At 38.3% G+C, this 27,239-nt stretch overlaps 1 protein-coding gene across 1 annotated transcript in view; it reads left to right on the top strand.

Moving 5' to 3' along the window:
• The window catches only part of cubn (cubilin (intrinsic factor-cobalamin receptor)), a 107,084-nt gene that overhangs the window by 32,298 nt on the left and 47,547 nt on the right, over positions 1–27,239 (top strand). Inside the window, exons 27-38 of the mRNA XM_066723334.1 lie at positions 785–966; positions 6,546–6,705; positions 14,339–14,520; positions 20,088–20,262; positions 20,707–20,888; positions 22,108–22,264; positions 22,992–23,108; positions 23,863–23,976; positions 24,233–24,361; positions 24,601–24,733; positions 25,711–25,916; positions 26,291–26,472. Coding sequence (XP_066579431.1) covers positions 785–966; positions 6,546–6,705; positions 14,339–14,520; positions 20,088–20,262; positions 20,707–20,888; positions 22,108–22,264; positions 22,992–23,108; positions 23,863–23,976; positions 24,233–24,361; positions 24,601–24,733; positions 25,711–25,916; positions 26,291–26,472 — 1,919 coding nt within the window. The remainder of the gene's footprint in view (positions 1–784; positions 967–6,545; positions 6,706–14,338; positions 14,521–20,087; positions 20,263–20,706; positions 20,889–22,107; positions 22,265–22,991; positions 23,109–23,862; positions 23,977–24,232; positions 24,362–24,600; positions 24,734–25,710; positions 25,917–26,290; positions 26,473–27,239) is intronic.

The raw sequence follows: 27,239 nt of genomic DNA, 5'->3' as shown, positions 1-27,239 counted from the left end.
GGCCACTCAAGGACATTCATTCTTATTCTTAAACCACTCCAGTGTAGCTTTGGCCTTGTGCTTTGCATCAATGTCCTGCTGAAAGGTGAATTTTCGCCCCAGTTTTAAGTCTTTAGCAGACTGAAACAGGTTTTCCTCTTGTATTTGCTTGTACTTTGCTCCATAAATGTTTTCTTCAATCCTAACAAGCTTTCGAGTCCCTGCTGAGGAGAAGCATCCCCAGAGCATAATGCTGCCACCAGCAGGCTTGACTGTAGAGATGGTGTTGACTGGGAGATGTGCTGTGTAGGGGCTGTGCCAAATGTCTTGCTTGGCATTTAGATTTTTGCCACATTTTTGCAGGATCACTCAGGTATTTTGAGATGGCTTATTTTTGGTCATGGCTTCTTTCATGCCACCCTGCCTTACAGGCTAGTTCTGTGAAGTGTTCTGGATATTGTTGACTGATGCACATTTTCTCCCATCTTTGCCATTTAGCTCTGTAGCTGTTTCAAAGATGTAATTTGCTTCATAGTGGCATCCTTCACCAATTTACTCCTTGCCCGGCTGTTCAGTTTAAATCAACAACATGTGAAAACTGTGAGAGGGTTTGAATACATTTGCAAGGCATGGTAGATTCCATTTCCTCAAGAAAGTGTTTTTGTTTTCATACTCCAAGATACATGTGGAGTATGTAAACAATAACCCCCACCAAAGAAGGCATTACCAGACTTTATATGCTGTTTGGAATACAATTTGCAGAAAGAAATGCCACTGCCTGAGTTGTGTTGGTTGTATTTTGTAGTCTGCCATGGTGTTGTCATTGCCAACCGGAGTAGAGGAGTCCTTGAGAGCCCCAACTATCCCAATATCTACCCCTATAATGCTGACTGCAGCTGGACCATTCAGGCTACGGCTGGAAACACCATAAACTACACATTCACCGCATTCGAGTTGGAATCCTGGTGCTTCTATGACTACATCAAGGTAAGCCAGCACTAAAATCTGGTTGCTTCATTACAAGCAGGGCTGAACAATGGATCTCAATGGATTTCAGAGTATTATTCCAGCTGCTGCAGAGGATGCATCAGTGTGTGTATTGATGACCTATGAAAACCCAAGCCCTGTAATGACAGGATGTGCATCTGTGGGATATTTTTTTACCAAAACTAGACACTATTGTTCAGTGGTTTCAGGATGCCTACTTATTGTCTTCTTTTTCTTTTTTGGGGGGAAGTGAAGTTTCCTTTTATAAAAAATAGTTCTAAGGTAAAAGATAAGAGAATGACGAAGTTGTTTAATTACAAAAAGAAAACTACAGGCATCATTTGTCTCATTGACATGGGAGTTTCTCAATGGTTAAAATATGTGTATATAATAGAATTACACAATCAATAAATCAATAGTTTATTCCACCTATAGCAAGCTTTCCAAAGCAATTCTTGTACAGATGTTATCTGAGAAATATCTTGGTTTCCTTCCTGTTATGATGAATTGTAGATATTGCAGAAGTTGGATATGATTGACAAGACACATTTTCTGTTATGAGGTCACTTAATAGTCCCTTTTCACGTATGGGAGGAGTAATTTAACGCTTAAATACAAGCACTACTTGTTACTTGACTTCCTGGTAACCATGGCTGCAACGTTGCTAACCAAACATATATGACATAATTCCCTTAAGTATTAGAGAGTTAAGTATATTAATTCACTGGCCACATGCTCCAGAGACGTTCTTTCATTTCCTTTCAGAGGGAGTCTGCTGGGTTTCACTGTGTGCACTGGAGTTTCTCAGCACCAGGCCTGCCTGTGACTGTGATTTAGCAAAAGCAAGTGCTGTTATGCCAGCTGAAGTACCATTCTTCTATGCATTACATACATCAGATAGCATTTCATTATATGAAATTAAAGTGTTTAAACCACACATGATTGGTTTGTTCTATAGGGTCTATATTTAGAAAGCATGTAGTAATATTATTATGTTACATTGTGTTTTAAAAGTTTATTTTTTAATAAATATCTATGAACAAAACACTAGGGTTTGTCAATAGAGCCTGGGTTATCCTCCAACACTTTTTTCATGTGCAGTTTTTATGTGCAGGCTGAGTAGGAATTATAACTATCACAACTAGTCACCCGGTGGTGGGAGGAGAATAGTTGAATAAACATAACTGTGTAATATTTTTGGACAAAACGGGTCACTTTGCAGATTCTGTAGTGATCTTAGTAGAAATTCAGTTTATTGGCAAATTTGCAGTGCTGAGTCATAATACATTTTCCAAAAAGTATGTACATTTTCTTACTTTTCAGCATTTAATTGCAAATCTCTAGGTGGAAATTGACCTTTGGACAATTCTGATACATTTTCTGAAAGTTATGTTTTATTACTGTTGATATTGGAAGTACTGATTGTGTGTGTTGGTGTGAGAAAGAGAATTCTAGTTTTCAGAAAACAGTTTAAAGAAATTGTTGCAAAAATATTATTATCAGTCATTTAAAGTAGCTTTTCAGAAAACATATTCTGAAAGTGTACTGCACATTTTTTTTATCTCACTCTTAAGGAAATAATATTTTCTGAATTATACAAATTCAAAGTTAACAAATTACCAAAAATGCTGTGATGAAACCTTCAATGATTTTCAATTGCCAATTTCCATGAAAATAATGTCTGCTGTCCATGATGAAGATGAATGTAAATTCTGTTCCCCAGTCAAAGATTTGAAACATAAACTGCATAAAGACTAAAAAACAAACACAGCTACTTTTTCTGTGGAAATCTCTGCCACTGGCGACATCAGTGCCCACAGTTCCTTAAGCATTGACACAGAAAAGCTTGACAAGCAGATATAACCAGTGCTTTTAATAGCCTGTCAACCAAAGAGGCAGTAGCCTCCCGGGAGCAGTCTTTGAAAGTAGATAAGGTTTCACACCACATCCTTCAATAAAAATAAAGGTTTTTTAATTTGCAATCAATAGATTTAATTTTACTGATGCAGAAATACATATTAAAAGTTAAAGGCACTTAACACTTTTTGTGCAACAAAGCATTTTCCCATACTCTCTCTATAATGAAGTAAAGGTGGAATCCTTTTGTAGCCCAGCCAGTTTCTCAGTGAGGAAGTGATGTTGCCAGTTTCAGATTTAGTGCTTTGCAGAAGCAGTATCAGATTAACCAATCACACTAACGAGGAAGAGACACATTCGACACTCCTATTTTTATGATGCTGGAACAAAAGACAAATTAACTTAAAAAAGGAATCTTAAAGTGGGTTTCTAACACAGAAGCACAGCATAATGCACTAGAATATGTATAATACTAATATTATACTTATTTTAACTTAACTTTATTATCATATTATCAAATTAAATTAATATCACATTAGTAATACACATTTTTGTGATGATAAATTATTACAAACAATTATTACAAACAAAGACAGGTGTTACATGCAAGGCCGGTCCAAATCTTGGTAGCTCAATGTTATTTTTGTGAACCTAAAACCCATTTCTTGATACAGATGTGAAAACATACATGCTGTTGTGACTAACCTGGTAGGCCCAGGGTGTGTACCCATTGCAGGGCATGAATAACACACACACAGACACACATGCACCAAACTCTGACACTCTCACCGATTTACATTTGTTCAGGTGTTTGGAAGAAACCGGAGGACCTGGCAAAAACATAAATGATACAGCATAACTATATAAGTCTATGATATAATAATCTCAAGAGTTTGGACAACCCCAAGTAAAATGTAAATAGTAGAAGGTAAACATGTGGCTGACTCACATGACTGAGGCAATGGGGGAAGGGGGATTTGAAGAGACAAGACCATTTGAACCCCCTACTTGGTGCAAAGGGGCTGCTGCAGAGTCAGATACTGAGGAGGGGGTGGTGGGCAAAGCAATGGGCTGGTAAGGGGCACTTAAGGTTACCTAGTTTGAATGGAAGTCCCAGTGTTTGTCCTTTTCCTGAACTTTAGTTTAGACTAAAATTGTTTTGTTTAGTTTTAAATGAGTGGATATTTGACTTACTCAATCTGATGAAGACTGTGTGGTTGAAGAAGCATTTTATGTTTACCACACAAATCTTTATTTTTAATATTTGACATGAATGAAAGAAAGTACAGCATCTGTGTATATTACACAACATTAGGAACAAAGGGAAAGCTATTTCTGTTGATTTAAGCATTGCATCTTTATATATATTTTCATTTCCATTGTATTTTAGGTTACTGATATACTGTTTTATACCGAGAGCTCAGCTGCCATATGGTAGCAATCTTCTCTGCAGACCCTGACAGTCTGCAGCTGGCCTTTTAATACACAGAGAGAAGGAAAGATCAAATTTCACCATTCAAATTCTGAAGACACGATTCTTGCTTCTTAAAACTTGCCATAGAAACTCAGCCACTGCACATTTCCAAACTTTTGCTTTCATCTCAATGCCATTGCTTTTTTTCTTTATTCTTACCAAAAAAGAAATAATTATTATTACCCATTCGAGTAAAGCGGCATAAAACTAATACAATATAAAAAGCAACTTAACAGAACTAAAATGCCTGATTCTATTCCAGTAATTTGTGAAATAATTACATGCAAGCTATAGTTAATTGAAACAAGACTTTTGTATTTGTATTCTGTACTTGGGTGGTATAAGACAACATATATTAGAATATGAGTTTAAGTGAAACAGCATACGTATCAACTTCAGTTGTAATCATTGGAGTTCATTTGCTTGTGTGTCTTTTTATAGGAACTTCTGTTAGAATTGCCTGACTTTCCTAGTATTCTAACAAAGCAGTGGCTTTCGCAGTCACATTGCCTAAAGCTTTCCAGTCTGGCAGTCTGGACAACTACAGTCAAGTCACTGAAGCATAAAACAGTTGATCACACGTAGTCAAGTACCACTGGCAGGCACATTGAGCTCCAGTATGAAGCATCTTCCTGTCAAACCTTCCCCATGTGTTAAGGGCTTTATAACGTACTGTTCCGGCCTGTCTTTTGGTTATGCTTCATACCCACCTCTCACATGTGACAGTCCTTTGTAAGTGTCCTCTTATCGAATCCAATTGGCTGACATCTGGGAGGTTTTGCAGTTTATCTTTCTGGAAAACAGATGACACACAGAATCCTGCTTTCCTTTATCGTTTCCCTCTGATTCCAACTGGTGTGTTTTCCTTTCCGTCTCTGAGAAATTAGTGGCACGCCCATTTTAGATTTTACACACATTCCCAATGGCAATTTAAAGCTTTCTTTACATTGATCAGGATAAGTTCTGCTTTCAATATCAGGTATGGAACAGGAAGAATGGCTCAGGGTAACAATATGAAGTCTGTTTAAATACGTTCTTCTACCGACCTGACATTCTCCCAGTTGGGTTGTATCACTTAGAGAAGCAGCATTTTTAGAATATGTAGGTCCCATTTGATTCAGCCTGCTCTGACCACTTTGCACGCATCTAAAGTTTATTTCTCGAATCCAACACCTTTATCTTGGCTCCAGATAACAGCGTTAATGTTGCTGGCTTGTGGCACCCTTGCTTTGTTTTAATGAGTGCCATGCTATTGAGTGTTTCACTGCCAGTCGTACAAAGCCGACACACTGATTTGGGTTGTAAGAGGCGGTCCAGATTTTCTGCACAATTAGCAAAACCCCTGGCATCAGCTGCTTGATTTTCCATCTGATAGCACCTGGTTGCTTTGTTACCACTAAAAGCATCCTCAATATTGACCCTTCTCTGTTTATCTTTCTCTGCAGTGCTCTCTATACAACTCGTCAGCCATTAAGATTAACATTCCTTTCAAGCACTGATTTATGGGTTTCAGATTTAACCCCTAAATCAACTTCCATTACATTACATTTATGTCAGTGGGTTCTCCCTCATGAAATAAATCAACAGCTGGTTTGCAAATGGTTCAGTGGGAAGTGAAGGCTATACAGCTGTTCTTTTGTCTCCAGTGCCCTGGCAATAGTATAGACATTTACGATGTGCACGTTTTTGATCAGGAATTTTTATGTAATTTCTTTACCTCAGAAGTGAAGGGGGGTCCTGGGATACTGGTATTGTAAATCTACCTTGAAAGGCTTTATGGGAAATACTACAAGCAGCCCAAATAGCAGCCCAGCTTACATTGCCACATGCAGTCGCAGACAAAAGTACCTGGGCTATTAAAACAATGAGAGAAAACAAAGATTTATATAGTTTCTGATTGTTGGGTGACAGGTGACACTGAGCAGGGTACTATTCATGCTTCATCAGGTTTCTTTCACTGAGTTTTACTGGATTCTATTACAAAGAACGGAAAAAGGACCAGGGGTTCATTAACCCCAGAATGCACTGCAGCTCATTCTATCAGCTGTACAGTTCCCTCTGTTCCTCTCAATACATTTTCCACATTTTCTGTTGTATGTTGACTGTCAGCTGCAAATAACTGAATAACGTTCAACATAGTGTGCTATATATTTGCTCTATCTCTATATATTAGAACAATATATAATTTCCATGCTTAGACTTAATATAAATGTCTTTTATCTGAAAAATTGGGTTTTTCTGCTTGTAGCTCTACGATGGTCCAGACGCTCAGTCCCCTTTGATTGGCACCTTCTGTGGAAATTCACCTCCCCCGGCCAATACTACCTCAGGAACCAGCCTTCACGTGGTCTTCACCTCTGATGTCTGGGATTCAATGAGTGGCTTCCAGATGCTTTGGTACCAGAATGGTAAGATATCACCACAATCTTCGAATTACATTGTACTTACCTCTAAGCTATGGTTTAAAGAAAGGAACACAAGTTCCAATTGCATATAAATGGCGGGATTTGCATTACATATCTTTATAGCTAGGCTAATTCAGAATGTATTATATTGTTGTGTTTTTAATTGGGAAATTATAGTAAAAGATAGGAGATCATGCCCAGCGATGGCCTGGCGTCCTGTCCTGGGTGTATTCCTGCCTTGTGCCCTATGCTTGCCGGGATAGGCTCCGGCTTCCCCGTGACCCTCACCAGGATAAGCGGTTTCGAAAATGGATGGATGAATGGATAGATAAGAGATCATGCAAGGAAGGGTGGAAAGTGAAAAATAAAAGTCTGAGCTCATTGAAACCTTCCTCTGCACTTGTCACAACTGAAACTCCAAGTCGGGCTCTTGTTCGGGCACCAAAGATCTCTCACACTGTGATGGGTAACAAGAAAGCACTGCCCATGCAATCAGTTCATGCACACAGTTCTGTCTTGATTGCTTTTCTGTGGTAGCCGCGTTCCAACGCTGAGGCCCTGAGAGGGAGAATTCTTGGCTTTTTCACCGTCTTTCCGTACCTGAAACCAAAATAAACGAAAAAAATAAAACTTGTTGTAACATTTTAGGATTAGAAGATTTTAAAGTAATACACACAAGAGCTGGGACATTAATTGGCAGGAAACTCTTCAGTCTCATCTGAAATAAAAAAAAAATGTTATATACATTATCCTCCTTATGCACCTAAACTTGTAGGGTTAAGCTCTAGATATAATTTTAGTCTTGTTAAATCTCAAATTAAAACATTACCATTTTCTGAAGCAACTGAAAGCTTCAGGACAATCTAAAGAGGATTTTAAACAATTTATTTTATCGGGTGGGGCATGTATAATGCCCAAAGTTGAATTTGCAATATTTGCACTGGGGAAAATGCTATGTATGTAATATTCTGACATCACCCTGATATCATCTTCATGATTAATTAGCTAATTTTACACTCTGGGGATCAGATGGAAATGGCCTCACCCTCTCCTTGTTTTGCAAGGAAATATGTGGTTCATATATTACAAGCCCTTATAATAGTTTACTATGAACTAACTAGGCTAATTCAATAGAACAACCAATAAAAAACTAGCTTAAGTCCTGGAATTTTGCTTGTCCTTCTCCGAATGCATAACTAGTCAATTGCTTTAGATCTACAAATAAAATTAGTACATCATAACCTGCTGACTAGTCTAATAAAATCATTTCAATTTCAGATGTCCCTGATGATTTTGAGAACTGACATTATGCATTATAACCCATGTGACACAAATATATATTTTAATTTATTGTATAAATGTGATCCATATATTATTCCCACTTTTTGTATATTTAAAATATGTATTTATATTTTAGTCCGTAATCCATGTATTTATTTTATAGGTTGAAAATGTATTTTAGAAATTAAGCTCACCATATATTTTCATTCCGAAGTTCTATGAATTACTGACACTGCAATATCCTATGCAGTTTTTTTAAATTATACATTTAGATCAGACTGACTAGTTTCCCACTGCACCCAGGCCTGCTCCAGGATGGGGCTTGTGGCTTGGGTCTGGTGATATGTGCTTCATCTGCATTAGTAACTACCAGTATTGATTCCTCATCATGCTTCTCTCGGGCAAACAGGGTAATTGCTCTGGCACGGTTCCTCTAAAAGTCTGCTCCAGAATCTGCCACTAATCTTTTGGCTAGCTGCATAAAATATTGAATACTGAATACTGAATGATGAAATACAGTATGTTTTCCCTTGTAGTAGTAGTGTATTCACTTCAGTGTTGCTAAGGTACTGTGTGCAACACCCTTATACTCAAAGAACATGGAAAACTGGAGGGAAACTTCCTTAAGTCATGTAATTGACCAATGGATTGTGTGTGTAAAGAAGCCTAAAGCAATGAAATTTAGCTGGCATGTGCTAAAAGCAAGCACTCCTATAAGTAATAATAGGATTGGTGTTGGGGAAGAGAACTCAGTTGGTTTTCTTGATTTTTCTCTGGAGCTTTTCCTGTGTAAACATGGTTTATACTTTTGGAAGACTCGGGAGATCCGGCGTTGCAGTGACACAGTTCTTTTCTGGACATAATCCGTACGGTTATTTAATACAAAGCAAAGGTAGAGCTCTGTTTTTCAGTGAATGTCTGTCCCGTGCAATACCACAAGATGACTAGGTACACTGGAATCATATGTGGACAGAAATGGTTTTTATTTAGTTTTGTTATATGAGCTGAGATTGATTGGTTGAATTGTGCTGTCAGCTGTACATGCATGCAGGTGACACACCTCCTTCAATTGTATGTATGGAAAGTAGCCTGTGATTTTAGAAAGTTCTAAAATAAAGGGGTTATGTAATACAAACCACACTGAAAGTGGATATGGTTAAAAAAAAAAAAAAAAAAAAAAAACTGATGGTAAGAGTCACTTCCCGAAACTCAAACCCCCAACACGTGAGATTAATAACCCACATCTGTACAGCACACACAACAACAAAAAAGTAAGTGAATGTCAAGCTCCCTGTGCCACATGGTTCCCTAATTGCATACTTTTCAGCCGAAGAAGCAGAAGGCCAGTAACCTCTTTATTTTTACAACTTTCTGTTTGCTGTTCTGTTTCCTAGCAACCCGTCTCGGGACAGGCATGCTTTTAGATTTCCTTGGATGAAGGCAGGGGGTGTCAGGTCCTCAGTTTAGAGGGGAAAGGACCATTTCATTTTTTTATTACTCATGTTTTCCAGCATGGAAGAAAAAAAAAATGAGCGGTGGGTTCCTGTGGAAACTCTGTGGAGCGGTTGAGGAGTATGACATTTGAAACCTCTGTACCTGATTCATTTCTGTAACGTAATTATTACATTTTCCCAGAGACCTCTATCTTCATTGAAGTTTCCTGACCACTCTGTCCTGGTCTAAGATTTAAAAACAGCCAACAAAAAAGAAGGCATACTAAGACTAGGCTTACTCTTTTCAGTGGTTGCTTAAAGTCGTATTCAGTTAGATATAAAATGTTTTGCCGTTGGAGATGCTTTGGGAGACATCCAATATCACAAACAGACTTTCCTGTCTTACTGAAGTGGGAAGCAAATGTGTGAGGCATGCACTGGGGATGGAGAAAGTGAGGCTATACTGGTTAATGCATTTGGTACAGTATACTGCAGAGGGAGTCCGTCTGTGAGTCATAACCCTCAACGTGCTACATGACTCCCGGGTGTGGCTCTAGCTATTTTTACTGATGGGAAGGGATCGCTCTTTGCCAGCTAGTTTACATTTAGACATGGCTGTTTTTCCGTGCTCCGCTTTCATGTCTGCATCTAGAACACACACCTTAGCCCAGAAGGGTGGAAGTTTGGGAATTTGTCATACATAACAGCCGCTTGTCTGTCAAGAGCAGTGAACCCAAACAGATTCTCGGTTATCAGAAAGTAAAGGGCAAAAGATAACTTCCAACAGAAAATGCTTTAGGAAAGAATGACTGAATTTAAAATTGATGACTTTTCTTGCGTTTTGAATTATGCAGTTGGTTACATTCAGAGTCAACACTACCGTCTCTCCTTCATCGCACCGACTGCCAACTCTTTATGTATTTACAGATATATTTCATCATTCTGGGAATCAGGCAGCTAGTAAATTAAATTAATATCATATTCAGGGGAGCCAACATAGTAAACACGGAAATAACATTAAGCCACTAATGCCAATGTTCAAGTCCAAAGACCAAATGAAAAGAGCACAGTCCTTAACCAAAAGAGAGAACAGTCTAAGCCTGTTCTATTTTTGCAGCATTATAATCAGGCCCCAGAAGGGCGTATGTGCTTGTTCCAGACATTTAAAAAAAAAAAGAAAAGAAAGAAAAAGCCGGTCAGTTTTGGTAGTGCAATACTGTCTGGGAATTGTTGTGATTTTCCATTCAGCTTCCTGAGGGAGTGAAAGGCGAAGCTCTGTTTCGGGACTGGGCGGTGGGCTGTGTTACTAGGTTCTGTGGAAACTGACTGTATGCAGATTTAAGATCCCCCTGTTGGGTGTGAGCGATGGTGCTCACAATACCTGGGATTTTCTTTTCTGCCTCATTAAGGTTAAACAGCAGACCTCTCTGTTTGGCAAACGGCAGTGGTAAATAAAAATGTCATATTCATAACCCTCAGGAACCGATAAGCTAATTCTCTCTGTATTGTTTTTGCATAACTTAACTAGTCATGAATGAGTTGCAGGCCGTACTATTGTTTTTTTTATTTGAAGATTTAGTGAAAAAAACATACATACATACCTAACAAACATGCATACATACATAGAGACATTCCAAGGCGACAGGAAAGAAAAGCTACTTTATTATCCATACTGCAGAAAAACACAAAAATGGTTGTGTTGGCAACTTACTGAGGAAAGAACCACTGTTAGAGGCCTATATCAAGACACCCACATTTACAGTAGAAATATATTATGCTTTTTGCCCATAGTTTTGATGCCTGTGATTGTGATTCACTTCACGCTTAAAATAGCACCGCCTATGACAGAAGTGAAATGTTCAGAGATGGAATTAAGAATCCCATTTCATAGCAGTTTTTGAGCCATTGTCCACTACTGGCAACATTTAAATTATGCCCTTGTTACCTTATTTGGTAAGTTTGCATAAAAGAATCGGGTGAGTTGTAGAAAAACAATGCACTGTTAGTGTCATTTTAGAGGAGTGTATAGTTTGTAGAAACAGAAATGAATCATACTGCTACTCAAAGGGAATCTCATTTCCATCCTTGCATTTTTCTATTATTTCTTCTGTGTAGTCACAAATACTGCCCAGCATTCATGTATAATTACATATGCTAAAATAAATACAATACAATTAAAACCTGTTTATGTACGAGGAGCCGCATTGCATTGTGAATGCTGCACACAGTCTGAGTCAGACAAACTAACGCCATCAGTTGATCAGTCAAGTGGCTCTTGCAACCCTGGCTCTTTGGACTAGACAGTCAGCACATCAGCCAGAGATTTTGAATGCTGAATACCAGACAAGTAGCAGAGTGAAGTATCTAAATCAAGAGTTGCAGAACTGTACTTTGGGCGTGCTGCACTCTCCATAGAAAAAAAAAAAAAATCTGTGTAACAAATTTGTGATGTAAGGATTCACATACACTCACTGGGAACTCTAACTGAATGCGTACCTTATTAAATCTCGAACAAAAGAATATCTTTGAGATCTGTCAGACCGCAAAAACAAGTATTTTTTGTAATGTGCACATATATATTCCCAAAGACGGGCTGCCAGCTTGGACTGAGTGATTCATAGACACAGGATGAAAAGTACTAAGTAGTGACTGTTCTTTTCTTTGATACATGCGATGTTGATCGACCATGATATATTTGTGGTTAGAATTGGTCACTTCAGTGCAATGAAGTCACTTTACTTTTTAAGGGAAAAAGCAGTGTTTGTGGTGATTATATCCACATTTAAACTGAACAATTTAGAACTGTAGGACGCACTCACCAAGTTGTTGTTGTTGTTGTAGGTGATGATGTTGTGATTTAGCATACGTGAACATTGTGTTGGGAGGGAGGTTCTTTCATTGTTTTATCTCTTCTTTAGTTTTTGCATGTTAAATACAGGGATGATACAGCTGTTTCTGCATGGCTAGACTCCTACAGGCATTTGTGTTCAGCTGTGTATTTTCCTATTACTGATCTATTTAAATTGCCAATTATCTTTGCCAAATTACTTAATTGATCATTCTGTCCAGTGTTGCAAAACATGGGGTATCTGAATATGTAACAGAACACTGAAATGTAACTGGTGATGCAAATGGGTGTGTCAGTATTTGTTTCATAGTATTTTGTTTGGATAAATGATCTAGCTAACATTTCCAGTTTGATGAAGTATTTTCTTTTCACAGCTTACAATGCATCTCGACTTTATGTACATTAAAAAGACCATTTCCATGTGGAATCAAGCTGAGTGCATTTATTGGAGTCACATGAGGTCACTGCCAAGCCTTCCTAGCTGTAAATTGTAATGCACTACATGTGTTTCAAAGTAAAGCCTTTTTATACACCCACTAACGAGGAAACAGAACAAAGCATCAGCCTTAAAAACAAACGATTGTTAGATTACATTCTCAAAATAGCAAATATGTGCTCCACATTAAGCTAGTTTTCCATTTAAGATATGAAAGCATGAAAACACAAGCATACACATACAACATGATATGATATGTAAAATAAATAAACAAACAATAAACTGGAAAATCATATAAAACAATTATTAAATCCATGTTTGAACCAGGGTAGCCAGCAGATTGTTATTTGTGTGCTCCATGTTGCAAGTTTAAAGTCTGGACTGCAGTACCTTTCCCCCAGACATACTGAGAGCTATTAGACTTCACTATTGTGTCTAGTAATAAAGATTGTAATGTCAGACTGACACTAAACACTAATTATAGTGTTACCTACTTAGTTTAATGCAATTTCAATATTTTTTAAAGTTTCTCAAGTGTATCATCATATTTCCTCTATACACTTTTTTTTGGCTCACAATAACTGTGTATTATTATGGTTTAAAAATGTAAAGACTGTGCCAATACAGCCAGACACCATTACATCATGCAATTTTCTAATGAATGATGGGAAACAGCTGTTTTTGGTGGAGAGACATGTGAAATACTCCAGTTGTAGAGTGGGTTTATTTCTTTAAGATAAAGATTTTTTGGGGGATCTAAGTGTTATAGGTTGAAAGTGAAGTCTGTGGCTGCCACCATTCATCACCATGGTTTATCAAAGTAAATTCCCCATCCAAATGTATGAGCATTCAGAGTAAAATGATAAGTAGGAATACAAGTTAATACTTTAATTAATTAATTAATTAATTAATTAATTAATTAATTCATTCATTCATTCATTCCATTTGTACATTAATCTACATATTTGACAATATAAACTGTGCTGGAGTATATTAATTCTAGTTGAAATAGATCAAATACAGTGAAGTTTATACAATTACTGAAAAGGACAATATATCTGTTGGGCAAGATAAATTAATCACTTCAAACCCCCTATGACATTCCTACTGGTGCTTTTTAGAGCGAAGTAAACACAAGGACAACTTATATGAAGAGAAAACACGTAGACTTCCTTAAGATGTCAGAGATTGTCTCTCAAGACATGACACTGAACAACAGATTGATCAACAGATATGCTTTCTCCCTTGAATTCATGTTTGGGTTTCCTACTAGTGTTTGATGTGTCAACAGTTATCTTTTCTGTATGGCTGACCGTGTCACAAGGAGATGAGTCAGCCCCATAACATTTCTTCTCCCGGTCTGCTGGGAACACTGCTGCTGATTTTTTGTGCTCCTCATGTGACCCCAGTCCATTTTGCATTCAAGTGCAGAAGAGGGCTATAACTGGGAAACCAGGCAGAAACATCAAATTGTTTTATCAGATAATGTTTATCCTCAAGAGCTTGATAATTTTCACCTCAGTCCTTTCTTAAATGCCAATTATAGGATGCTTCATGGATTTATATCTTAAAAAGTACCATTATATTTCAATCCCTGTTTTCAGGTTTGAATGTGTGCTTATTTTTTCTTCTGTGCAGGATGTGGTGGGGAGCTCTTTGGTCCTCAAGGTGCCTTCAACAGCCCTGGCTACCCTAATCGGTACCCGGACAACCGGGAGTGTATCTGGTACATTCACACCACCCCAGGCAGCAGCATCCAAATCACCATTCATGAGTTTGACATTGAGTTCCACCCTGACTGCAACTTTGACTTGCTAGAGGTACAGAGATCATTCTTTCTTTCCCTCTTCTGTTGTTTATCACCACACTGGATTTGTACTAGTTAACATAATCATATACATTCAATTTAATCAAATGATGGAACCAATAACTCAAGTAGCACCTACACTTAAGAATGGTTTATGTAGACAACATTATCTGCAAATGAAGATTGTATTTATTTGCTCTTCTCAGAAGCAGTTTTGTCACTGGCTGTCCTGTTCAAATTGCTTTGCTTTCATTTCACATTGCCTTCTAGTGCATTTACTGATTTGTGTTAGTCTTGTGAAATGGCTTTGTTGCCAGACAACGGGAGCCATGCAGCAGCGAACCCCCTGTTGCAAGATGCAATGTGATCCCACCTGCTGGCATGACAACTTCCTGTGTGGTTCCTCTGTAGATGCCAGTGTTTGTTCCTGAGTCATCAAACACAATGGCAGGAAACTAGTACTGCAGCTTTTTATAATGTCACATTGCTCAGTCCCTCCATGACTCCGTAGTGTTTTATTGAGAGGAGGAGTTTCCCCATATTAATTTAAATTGACATTTTATAGTGCATATCCATGGCCAGCAAATGAAAACAACCTACAATCTATTTGGCTATAATAGCTACCAGGCTAAGTTGAGTTCATTACTATGACATCTTCGAAAATCATATGGAAAATTATTTTTACCTGTACTATGAATGTGGAAATTACACATAAAAAAAGCCTTTGAGGTGGACATTAAAACTACCTTTATACATTTATAAAACAACCCTATCATTCTTCTTGCCAAAGTTGGAAAAGCGGCATATATAAGAACAACACGTTGATAATTCTTCCACTGTAATTCTGGAGGATATTATGAGTTTCATTATTTTTATTTGAAGTAATGAATAACCTTTTTTTGAGGGATGGAGGGGCAGCTACAGCCAACACAGTATAAATGTCTGTGTTCATTTGCGTTCCAAGTCCGTAATAATCAGCACCACAGTAACATTTTTGGGAGGGAGCCCTTTCAAAGATGGGGTCAATTGCACAGTGGAAACAAGATGTGGCCACTGTGCTCACAGATTAGGCTTGACGAGTTGGTGGCCTCTACCAGACCTTGACTGAGTGCTCTGTTGTTGATGGTTAAAAGCATGCTTTAAGTGTAATCAGCAGTTGACTGCCTCAGAGATGTTGTTGCCAGGGTACTAATTAGGCAGCCTAATGAGAGGGGAGCTCTCTATACTAACCTCTGCAGGCAGGACTCTGCATGGTTTGGTCTCTTCCAGTTTGCCCTTGCATGAACATCAGTGTTGATTAGAAACGTTCATGTAGATGCAGCCTGTTTTCAGTGTCTCTGTGATGCTGGTTTTGTGGAGGAGGATTACAAGTTTTCTGTACTTTTCTGAACTCTGTGTTTTTTCTTCTTCTTTGCCCCTGAGATTTAAAAGTATGTGGTGCTCTAACCAAACTGTAATTTAATTTACTTAGAAACCCAAGTCTTTTAATCCTTTATGATGTGTATATATATATATATATATATATATATATATATATATATATATATATTGTTATTTACATAGTTGATTGGGACCTCACAGCAATATAAAACTGCCACTGATTTTTTTTATTTTTTGCATAATGTGGATAGAGATTGGTGCAGGCACATTTACCATGGTAAGTTACCCATAGGATCATTGCACTTTTAACACAATTTTACTGTGGTTTTACCATAGTTTTATAGTGATTTGCTATGGTTTCTCCATACTTTGGCTGTGATTCACTACAGTGTACCATGAGAATACCATTTTACACCATGAGAATATTTCTAAGGCATGTTTACTATGGTAGACCACAGTTCCTTCATGGTAGAGTGTAGTATGAAGTAATACTTAAAGTCACTGTAAAACTAAAGTACAACCAATAGTAAAACCATATACAAAAATTACAAAAATCTAAATTTTACATGAGTGTAATAACACTTGACAGTGCAACTTCCTTTACTCCTTGTGTTTCCAAATATTTCCGGCCACAGCTGTCTCTCCTCAGTGAATCATTGCTGACACACTATTGCGCTATTATAGTTTATTTAGCAACCTACTGCCACGACTGTACTGGTTTCTGTATGGTCTTCTCCACATTGACCCCAGTTTTGAGTCTCTGCTGGTCTCTGTTGGCAGTAGACTGTTTCTCATTTTAGTGCTCATAAAGCAAAAGAGAAGAAATCAGTGTAGTTGTCATGTCAAATTCAGATGGATGCAGAGTCTCATTAGAGAGAACCAAGAGGAACAAACATGATGCGTCTCTGGGTATTTGCTATTTGCACAAAAAACTAAATCAGAAATCGACATGACAGTGTGTTTTTACTACATTCTGTTAAAGGGAAAAAACAGCCACTTATATGAAACGAGGGCTTGCTTTTAAATGTCGTACAGAGGCATAAACCAACAGTTTTTAAACTCCAGCCTCAAAAGTACACTCAATTATACCTCAAGTTGTCACTTATGGGCTTGATTTACAAGTTTAGCTTCATAATTTGACTTTGAGAAGGACAGTTCAAGCCTAACTTTTGTTGTGAAGTTTCCATGTGGCCTACATCCCTTTTGCCTGCACAACTGCAAAGATTGAATGAAGACATTGATACGAGACGGTGCCTGGAATCACCCCACTTATCACTGACTCTGTAGCTTTTTATAACACCATTTTGTTCCCCCCGTGAGCGGCGTGCATCGTGATCAGTGGCCACATTAAATAGGCATGCTGTTGCTCACAGCTCTGGAATGCTGACTTCCACTGTAAAAATCAATGGAACTAACAGGGCAGAAAGGAACTGAAAAACACAGATTAAAAGGCTGGCTTTATCCACGGTGCAGCCTCACCCAGAGGAGACCAATTTTTTCTTTGGTAGCAAATGTCTATACACATTTCCCTTTTTATCTACCGTTTTGCAATTGCACTATGTGTGTATATAAAAGAAAAACTCCCTGTACCACACCCATATTTTCCACAAGTTTCATTTCCACTGTCATGTGGTTGTCATTAGTTTCTTTGCTTTTTGCCAAAAGCCTTCAGTATTACAGTTATTGTCATGGAAACCCAAGTGTGTTTATTTCACACACACACTTAAGACGCATTGGTTTTCTGTAACCATCCTGTTTAACCAAGGAACCGTAAGCAGAAATATCTTGTGTGGTTTATTTTTTTGCAAATGAGGTCCATTGGTGCTCTTCAGCTCCAACAGCAGCCTCCTTGCATCCTGACATTGTTAAACAGAAGTTTCTGGAAACCTTTCGACCAATGTCAATATCTTCCACATTAACTAAAATAGATTTCAAGACACCAAAATCTTGTTTGTAATATATATTGTATAAACTACATGTTAAATGTTTTAAAGCATCAAGTGATCTATACAGACTGAGATTTTCTGGGATGAATGTTATTCTTCCTTATGCATTTCTTATTAATCTTATGAGGTACCTCTGAACATATATCTGATAATATAAAATCTCTCTCTCTCTCTCTCTCTCTCTCTCTCTCTCTATATATATATATATATATATATATATATATATATATATATATATATATATATATACACTCACCTAAAGGATTATTAGGAACACCTGTTAAATTTCTCATTAATGCAATTATCTAATCAACCAATCACATGGCAGTTGCTTCAATGCATTTAGGGGTGTGGTCCTGGTCAAGACAATCTCCTGAACTCCAAACTGAATGTCTGAATGGGAAAGAAAGGTGATTTAAGCAATTTTGAGCGTGGCATGGTTGTTGGTGCCAGACGGGCCGGTCTGAGTATTTCACCATCTGCTCAGTTACTGGGATTTTCACGCACAACCATTTCTAGGGTTTACAAAGAATGGTGTGAAAAGGGAAAAACATCCAGTATGCGGCAGTCCTGTGGGCGAAAATGCCTTGTTGATGCTAGAGGTCAGAGGAGAATGGGCCGACTGATTCAAGCTGATAGAAGAGCAACTTTGACTGAAATAACCACTCGTTACAACCGAGGTATGCAGCAAAGCATTTGTGAAGCCACAACATGTACAACCTTGAGGCGGATGTTCTACAACAGCAGAAGACCCCACCGGGTACCAAACATCTCCACTACAAATAGGAAAAAGAGGCTACAATTTGCACAAGCTCACCAAAATTGGACAGTTGAAGACTGGAAAAATGTTGCCTGGTCTGATGAGTCTCGATTTCTGTTGAGACATTCAGATGGTAGAGTCAGAATTTGGCGTAAACAGAATGAGAAAATGGATCCATCATGCCTTGTTACCACTGTGCAGGCTGGTGGTGGTGGTGTAATGGTGTGGGGGATGTTTTCTTGGCATACTTTAGGCCCCTTAGTGCCAATTGGGCATCGTTTAATTGCCACGGCCTACCTGAGCATTGTTTCTGACCATGTCCATCCCTTTATGACCACCATGTACCCATCCTCTGATGGCTACTTCCAGCAGGATAATGCACCATGTCACAAAGGTCGAATCATTTCAAATTGGTTTCTTGAACATGACAATGAGTTCACTGTACTAAACTGGCCCCCACAGTCACCAGATCTCAACCCAATAGAGCATCTTTGGGATGTGGTGGAACGGGAGCTTCGTGCCCTGGATGTGCATCCCACAAATCTCCATCAACTGCAAGATGCTATCCTATCAATATGGGCCAACATTTCTAAAGAATGCTTTCAGCACCTTGTTGAATCAATGCCACGTAGAATTAAGGCAGTTCTGAAGGCGAAAGGGGGTCAAACACAGTATTAGTATGGTGTTCCTAATAATCCTTTAGGTGAGTGTATATATATATATATATATATATATATATATATATATACTAATAAAAATGAACATAACACAGCTCTGTCCTTCTTCATCTGGGAAGGAGTTAATGCTTGTGTATGTGTGTGTGTGTGTGTGGGTGGGTCTGTTGGCTTGGAGGATGTAAGATAAATCAATGCAAGTACTCAAAGCAAGATTTTTTGGCTTCCCTGAAAAGTTTTTTTTTTAATACACAATATTTCAAAATGCCCAAAAGTTTTCTGTATATCAACTTTCCTACTGATTTGTACTGCACCAGGTGTAATAGATGGACTAAATATACACAGTAGTATCATAGCTTGGTTTTTAATCTTTTAAATGTGTATCTATTTTGCTGATGGCTTAATTCAAAGCAGCTCACATTCAAAACCACAACTGCATTGTAGACTTATGAGGAGATGCAGAACATGATAGTCTCAAAGGTACATACAATAGTGTAGAGTAGTTTAACCACAAATATGCAGAAAGTGCTGTGATAGATATATGTTCAGTAAATAAAGTGCATAAACAGAGTGAGTATCCTTAAAATATAAAGTAAGACAGGGTAGAACAATGATCAGGTTGAAAGTGTTATAATACGCATAGTCTACAAGTCTGATGGATTCTGAATATCAGAATTTGCAAGATAGAGTTAATTATGCATTGTGTCCTTTTGCCTATATCCATGAAGGCATGGAACACAACTGCAGACTTTTGTTCTGATCAGGAGTTCAGTAGATGAGAGGTGGCCATATTGTCAAGCTTTCCCTTGTCTCTGTGAAGGTGTACGGAGGACCTGATTTGACCTCTCCAAGACTGGCCCAGCTGTGTACCACTCGCCCACCCAACAATCCACTGCACGTCTCGAGCACTGGCAATGCCGTCACGGTTCGCTTTAAGTCTGACCAGTTTGTCAGTGGGAAAGGGTTCAACGCCAGCTGGCAGGAAGTTCAGGGAGGTGAGTGGTCCCCCACCCCTAACATTGCGTCACCAGGTTCATTGCACATAGTCCTGATTGAACGAATTAAGCAATGTTTTTAAATTGGTTCAGGGTGTAAAAAAGCAGAAGCAAAGAAGATTGCTATTGGAGTTTGTGGCCCTAAGATTAATTGTATTCAACTAAGCTCAACAGCACAGATTAAATCAAAATTCAGTTCAGCCTCACAAGTTATCTATGTATACCCTTCCAAAATATATATTTTTTCATTTATTTAAATCTAACGTAAGCCCTCACATGTCAACTGTATTTCAGATTTCCACTTTACATTTCCCACCAATCAGTTTACCTCGGTATCGAGATTCCCCTCAAATACTTAAAATTATGTTTGGAATTAATTACAGTTTTTCAGCTTTTTGCTACTGGTTTATTAGGATGTGAATGACTCTGGTTCTCTTTCTGCAGGATGTGGAGGCATATTTACAGCTCCCAGTGGTGAGATCCATTCTCCACAATTCCCCAGTAATTATCCAGACAATGTTGACTGCTCCTGGTTGATCAATGTAGACAGAAGCCATCGCATCCTCCTCAACTTCACCGTGTTTGAAGTCGAGTCTCATGACTTTTGCACATATGACTATGTAGCGGTAAGTATCCTACCAAACCACCTTCTCAATTTCAAAATAAGTGTAATTGAGGCAACTGATGCCAAACAGAAATCAAGGATCAGGATAATTTTGAAGCCAAGTGCCATTGTGGATCAGTTCTTCAGTTCCCAACCACTAGAAAGTACTGCGTTCATGGCTTATGGATGCCAGTCCTTACAGTATCATAGAAGACTCCCATACCCCTTCTAAGATTTGGTAAAAGATTGGATAACTAAGTGTTGCTGAAATGTTTTTAGCTGTTATGCAAATTGAAGATTTACAAAAATATATATTATATCGTAAAGACACATTTTATACATTAATAAAGAACCAAACTTTAAGTGCATCAGACAGTTTTATCTGTTTATGGAGCAGGAGGATATCAGAGGTGAGGTTTTATGCTACATTACTGGTGACTCACAAGTCATTATTCAGGCCATATGCAGAAGATTCATGTGTCTCCTCATAAGGGAAGGAAACCCATGACAGGGAGAGATGAGGAGGGAGGTCCCTTGATATCTTACTAACTTAGTAATGGATAGGCATCTTAAGATCTAATTACTGTACCCATAAAATGTCATAACTGAAACTGCACGAGAAAAACATAATATGAGCCACATAAATCCTTTCATCTGGACATGGTTTTCTGTGTGCTTGAATTAGATGCCAGTGTCTATGGCTTCCACCTATTAATTCCAGCCTTGTTATGTACACTGTATATATATATATATATATATATATATAGTTCCTGGGTGGAATTGAGCACGCTATAAAGCAATTGCATGTGTTCCTACTTCAAAATGTATTTCCCATTATTTGCTAAATGGCATAGTGTTTTTTCTAAGGTGATCATTCTCTTTCAGTACAGTGTTTTATGATCAGAAGAATCGTGGTAAATCAGACCTTCATAAGAGGCTGGAAAACCATTTGGACCTATATATTAGATGGTTAGAAGGAGCTTTTTATTTGTCACATATAAGTGAGTTATATGCAGTGTGTATACAACATACAATACACATTTATATCTCCTTATTTCAGTTTTGTATTGGAGGCACTGAGTTGAATAGAAATTTCAGACATACATTTTAATTTAGCCAGTATTATACGCGTGCAAAACAATTATACCAACAATTATACTATTTGGTTGGTAATATTTCCATAATACTGTCTAATACACCAGATTTCAGCAGTCAGACTGTTTGTTCCTGTACTCTTCTAGGTCTATGATGGGCCCACATCATCAGCCCCTCTGCTTGGACAGCTATGTGGTCTACAGGTCCCCTCTCCAATAACCTCCACCCAGAGCACCATATATGTGCGATTCCGGGCAGACAGCAGCTACAATCACAAGGGCTTTAGTGCACACTTCTCAGAAGGTGGGTATGATGAAAAAAGGGCGGGGACAATTTCGTATGCCTATATAAATGAATGTAGAAGAAAAAAAAAAAAAAACTAACTTAGAATCCGTCTGATGGTTAACATCTGTTTTTAGCTGGAGATCCCAATAGAAAACACGTTCTCCTTGAGGCAGGGCCACGTCTCATTTTAAAGGATAACCGCTATGTTGGAAGTACTTTAAACATAACAAAAATTAGATAAAACTGTTTACAAATGTATCTGTTTTAGAAGCCACACATTCTGACTGGTTAGCTATATATAAGTGTGTGTCTGTGCATGTGCGTACAACGCTGCTGCTTCTAGAATATGTTTAACAATAATTCCCTTTATGGAAGAGAATTTACAACCGCTTTTATTGTTATATAATACGTACAGTAGAGAAACATAGTATACAGTAGAAATAATCAAAAACGTTGTACAGATTCACAGACATGAAAGAGAGAGAGGCCCTTCCAATCTTCACTTTATTCATTTTACTTTAGTATAAATACAGTCAAACTGGGGAAAACCATGGCATAGCACTGTACATGCATGGTAAAACCTTAGTAAATTGACAAATTATTCTGCATGTTTACTGTAGTAAACTCTTAATGATTTAAAAGTGTCCACACATTCGTTTAACAGCTGCATGAAAGACATACTATTCCTTAATGTCTCTTGAAGCAAGTGTCAGTGTGTTTAGTGTTTATCTGTTCCACTTTGTAGCATGTGGAGCCACCATCCTGGCTGATGATATCGGTGGAGCCATTGCATCGCCACGGTACCCAGCGTCTTACCCAGCCAATCAGAACTGCAGCTGGATCATTAAAGCACAGGATCCATGTATGTACACCTAGATTGTTCTTCTGCCTGAAAAATCTTTCAAGGGTAACTGCTCAACAAAGTTTATGTCAACCTAAAATGTTCCGGTTTGGTCTGTATTTAAAAATAATGTCAATATTCTCCCGAAAGGGCAATTAATCTCACTCTAGATTGGCAGTACTGAACAATACATAGCCATTTCCCAACCCCCCCTTCAGGGTTTTAATAACATTCAACAAGTACTTTATTTTAGTCAATAGTTCCACCTTTTAAGAAAACTAAACACTGAGACTTACTTTTCCTTTCTTTGCGTGGAAATTTACAACAGGACAAAATCTTCACTTCTAGAACAATAGACCACAGTTATTCCCCTATCCTAACCCTCAGTCATCACAAGCCAGTACAGTTTCCAGTTTCCTGCAATTGTGTTTGTGAATGAGATATCTAATTCAAACAGGAGAGATATGTAAGCCTTGTACTGCTGTGAAGAATGTATTTGTTGGAATTTCTTGACATATATTTGTAAAGATACAGAAATGGAAGACATCAGTTCTTTATTAATCTTGTTCACTCAATCCCGAAAAACCCCCTTACCTGAATCAGTTTTCTGAATTGTTAACTCTATGACTTTTCAAATGACATACTACTAAGAGGTACATCTATGATTGTTTTTCGGACTCCATCGAAGCCCCTCATGCCATGATTGGTAACAGTGTGAGGGAGAAAAATATCCCTCTCCTACTTTGTCTTATTGATCCCCTTTTTATTCACCCAGTCAATCACGTCACCCTGTCTTTCACGGACTTCAGTTTGGAGAATAAAAACGGTTCCTGCCAAACGGATGCGGTTGAGATTCTGGATGGGGATAACTCTGAAGCACCCTCAGTTGGTGAGAATAGTGATCGATTGTAATAACATTAAAGAGGGTTATTAATCCTCAATCAACGTGTTAATGTGGATTGAACTCTATAGTAACATTTATTGGTGGTTTCACAGGTCCTCAACAGGATTTATCCTCTACTAGGTACATTTAGACAAACTAGTCCAGGACCTCTGCTGGATTATTTTGCCTCATTTTGTGATTCTAATCACCACAAGCAGAGGTGGCCTCAATTAACACATATTTGTTTGGCTTTGTTTCCTAGGGCGCTACTGCGGAGAAGATTTGCCTCATCCTGTGACCTCTTTTAGCAACGCCCTGGTTGTGAACTTTGTCTCCAATGGACAGGATGCTGACAAAGGGTTCAGAGCCGTATACGCAGCCTCCACCTCTGGTAAAAACCCGAACATCTGGAGTAAATTAAGGGCAGCAATCACTGTATAGATTTGTGTGCAATACTCACCACCCCTTGACATTTCTATGCAGGGACCTTTTCCATGCATGTGCAAACATTTTATTTGACATTATTATTGACTGTTTTATTGCATGAAAATTGGTTGCTTGTTTATCTTACTGTAAATGCCAATGTGTAAGCTTTTCTTTTGACCTCAACTGTGTCCTGTTGACCTTTAGCTTGTGGAGGACACCTACACATGGAATCTGGATCCTTCAACAGCCCCAACTACCCTGATGCCTACCCCCCCAATGTGGAGTGTGTCTGGAACATCACCAGCTCTCCTGGAAACCGTCTTCAGCTTTCCTTTATGTAATGTTGTGCCCTCTAATACTGTATAATACTGCTATGACTGGAGTAACCTTTTTATACAGTGATACTAAAGTGGGAGTTCGCATAGACTACAGAACTATTTTAGACAGGGATTTTTGGGGTTTATTTTTGGTGACCTCTGGTACATCCTGGATCATAAATGCTGTGCTGCTGTTACACAGAAGTGTAGAGGTCTGTTTTTCTCTTGGGGCTTTTTCTGATCTTTAGATCTTGTGCAACATCTTTAATCATCTCTTAGTATTTTACATTGGTTTGGAAACATGATACTGCAAAATGTTTGGTTTACTTCTTTTAAAAAGTTCCAAGAATAATGTGGTAAACTGTCAGATTCATCTTGTGATTTTGATGCGGGATCAGGGTTTGTGTTGAGATCCCACTGCTTTATTCAGGCCAGAAAGTTTCATTATTTTGCTTAAAGTTCTTTAAAGTCTATATATAGCATGCATCCTCTACTTATCAGGTGCTACTAGTGCTTCTGAGCAAAGGGCTAATTCACTGCACTGCTGTCTCCTGTCTCTGTCTGTACCTACCGTACAACCGTACACTACTAGTATCTATACTGAGATATGTTATAGTCACTTATTTCTTATCTACAGCCGGAGTATTAACTGGATGTATGGTCCGTGCACCAAATTATTGTGGCAAGGATTTGCAACCCCTGTTACAAATTCAAGCAGTTCCGATTGCAATCTTCACCATGGGGTCACAAGGGTCACAAAGCAGCCGAGTGATTTTTCCATTTCTATGAATGTGCAATTTTGTGGTCACAAAAATGTACCAGTATTTAAGTGGAGTCAATCTGAGCTAAAGGTTGGGAATTGTAATAATTAGTGTAATTGCACTAATTAAGTGCAATTACACTTCTAATAGTAGAAGTGTAATTGCAACAGAAATAAAACCTGTGGCGTTTTTGACCAATCCGAATCTATGTTTCCATATCTTGGTAATGTCAACAGAATGTTTCAGCTGCAGCCCTCGTCTGGATGCAGCAATGACTACCTGGAAATCAGGGAAGGAAATGCCACAGGACAGCTAGTGGGACGCTTCTGTGGCAACTCCCTCCCGGTCAATTACACCTCCGTCATCGGCCACGTGCTCTGGGTGAAATTCGTCTCCGACTCCTCAATCAGTGGGGCTGGTTTCAGGGCTACATTCACACACTGTGAGTCAATAATATGTGACCCTACATTTGTGCTGCTTACAAACTGCAAGCGTCCAGAGAATGAGTTTGCTCTGTTCAACAGATGTATAGTGTATGACCCATGTACAGTTTTTGATGGCTAGCTGCTGATGTTTTTATTGGAATGCTTTGCAAACAATCCTGTTAGTTCTATATAGGTGAAAAGCATTCATTTGACTTTCAATTTCTATACAATTACTTTAAAACTCACTCAACAACCAGACGTATTTATTATTTATTTGTGTAGAATCTCTGCTGAAAGAACATCTCTCTCCAAGTGCTGGCATGGTCTCTGTGAAATGTATTTTTCCAACCTTGGTCGAGGCTGTTCCTTACATTTGTCATTCTGTGTCCAGTGTATGGCAATGAGATTACTGGGACGAAAGGACAGATTGCATCTCCGCTTTGGCCACGGAACTACCCCATCAATGCAGATTACCGCTGGACAATCACAGTGGATGCTGGAAATTTCATCGAAGTTCGTTTCTTAGACATGGACATCGAGGACCTTAGGGACTGCTACTATGACAAGCTGAAGGTAAATGCTTTCACCACTAGATTGAGACAACTTTGACATTGTATTAAAAAAAAAAAACAATACATTTTTTAAATCCATACTGTGCACTTGGCGGGGCAGATTTAATATAAATCCTGACTCTGTGAAACAGATAATGTTAATAATAATAATAGTTCTATAATGAGATCGATTAAGCAAGGAAAAAAAAACACTTCTTTAATAAGATAGTTTATTCATTAATACTGGGATTTGAGATTTCAATTTCCAGGTTCTTTTGCAACTCACTCAGTATTGGCACATCATCTAGGTCAACGGTAACTATGGGTTTCTTAAAATGGTCCTCCCTCTTCTTGTGCTTTCTGGCTCTGGGTATGATCTATTCGTTTTCTTTCCCTGGAAGCAGAATTGACCTATAGAGCCACATGGACTATTTTGTAACTCTTGCTTGTTTACAGACATAATTGGAAAAAGTTTCTTAGGGGTGTTTATTCTATTTTTGACAGGATAACACTTGGAAGGTTTTTTTTTTCTTTCCCCCTTCTTTGTATTAAATGCAGTTATTTTCAGTCATTTTGAATATTCAGTCCTCTTTTTGTTTAAATTAAACCAACTTCACTTCTGCCTTCAAACATGGACCTGTCTGTCTCTTCTTCTGTCAAATGCAGTTGATTTCCACTCCATATTTAAATGTGTTGCACTGGTGCCCTCTCTGCTGTAGAATCTCTGCTGCCCATCGTGCTGCAGACCATCATAGAAGTGAATGGGAATGATTTATCTAGAGTCTGTGT

The sequence above is a fragment of the Amia ocellicauda genome, chromosome 2 (genome assembly GCF_036373705.1).
Source record: "Amia ocellicauda isolate fAmiCal2 chromosome 2, fAmiCal2.hap1, whole genome shotgun sequence".
Lineage (NCBI taxonomy): Eukaryota > Metazoa > Chordata > Actinopteri > Amiiformes > Amiidae > Amia > Amia ocellicauda.
This window is presented reverse-complemented; position numbering and strand designations above follow the sequence as displayed.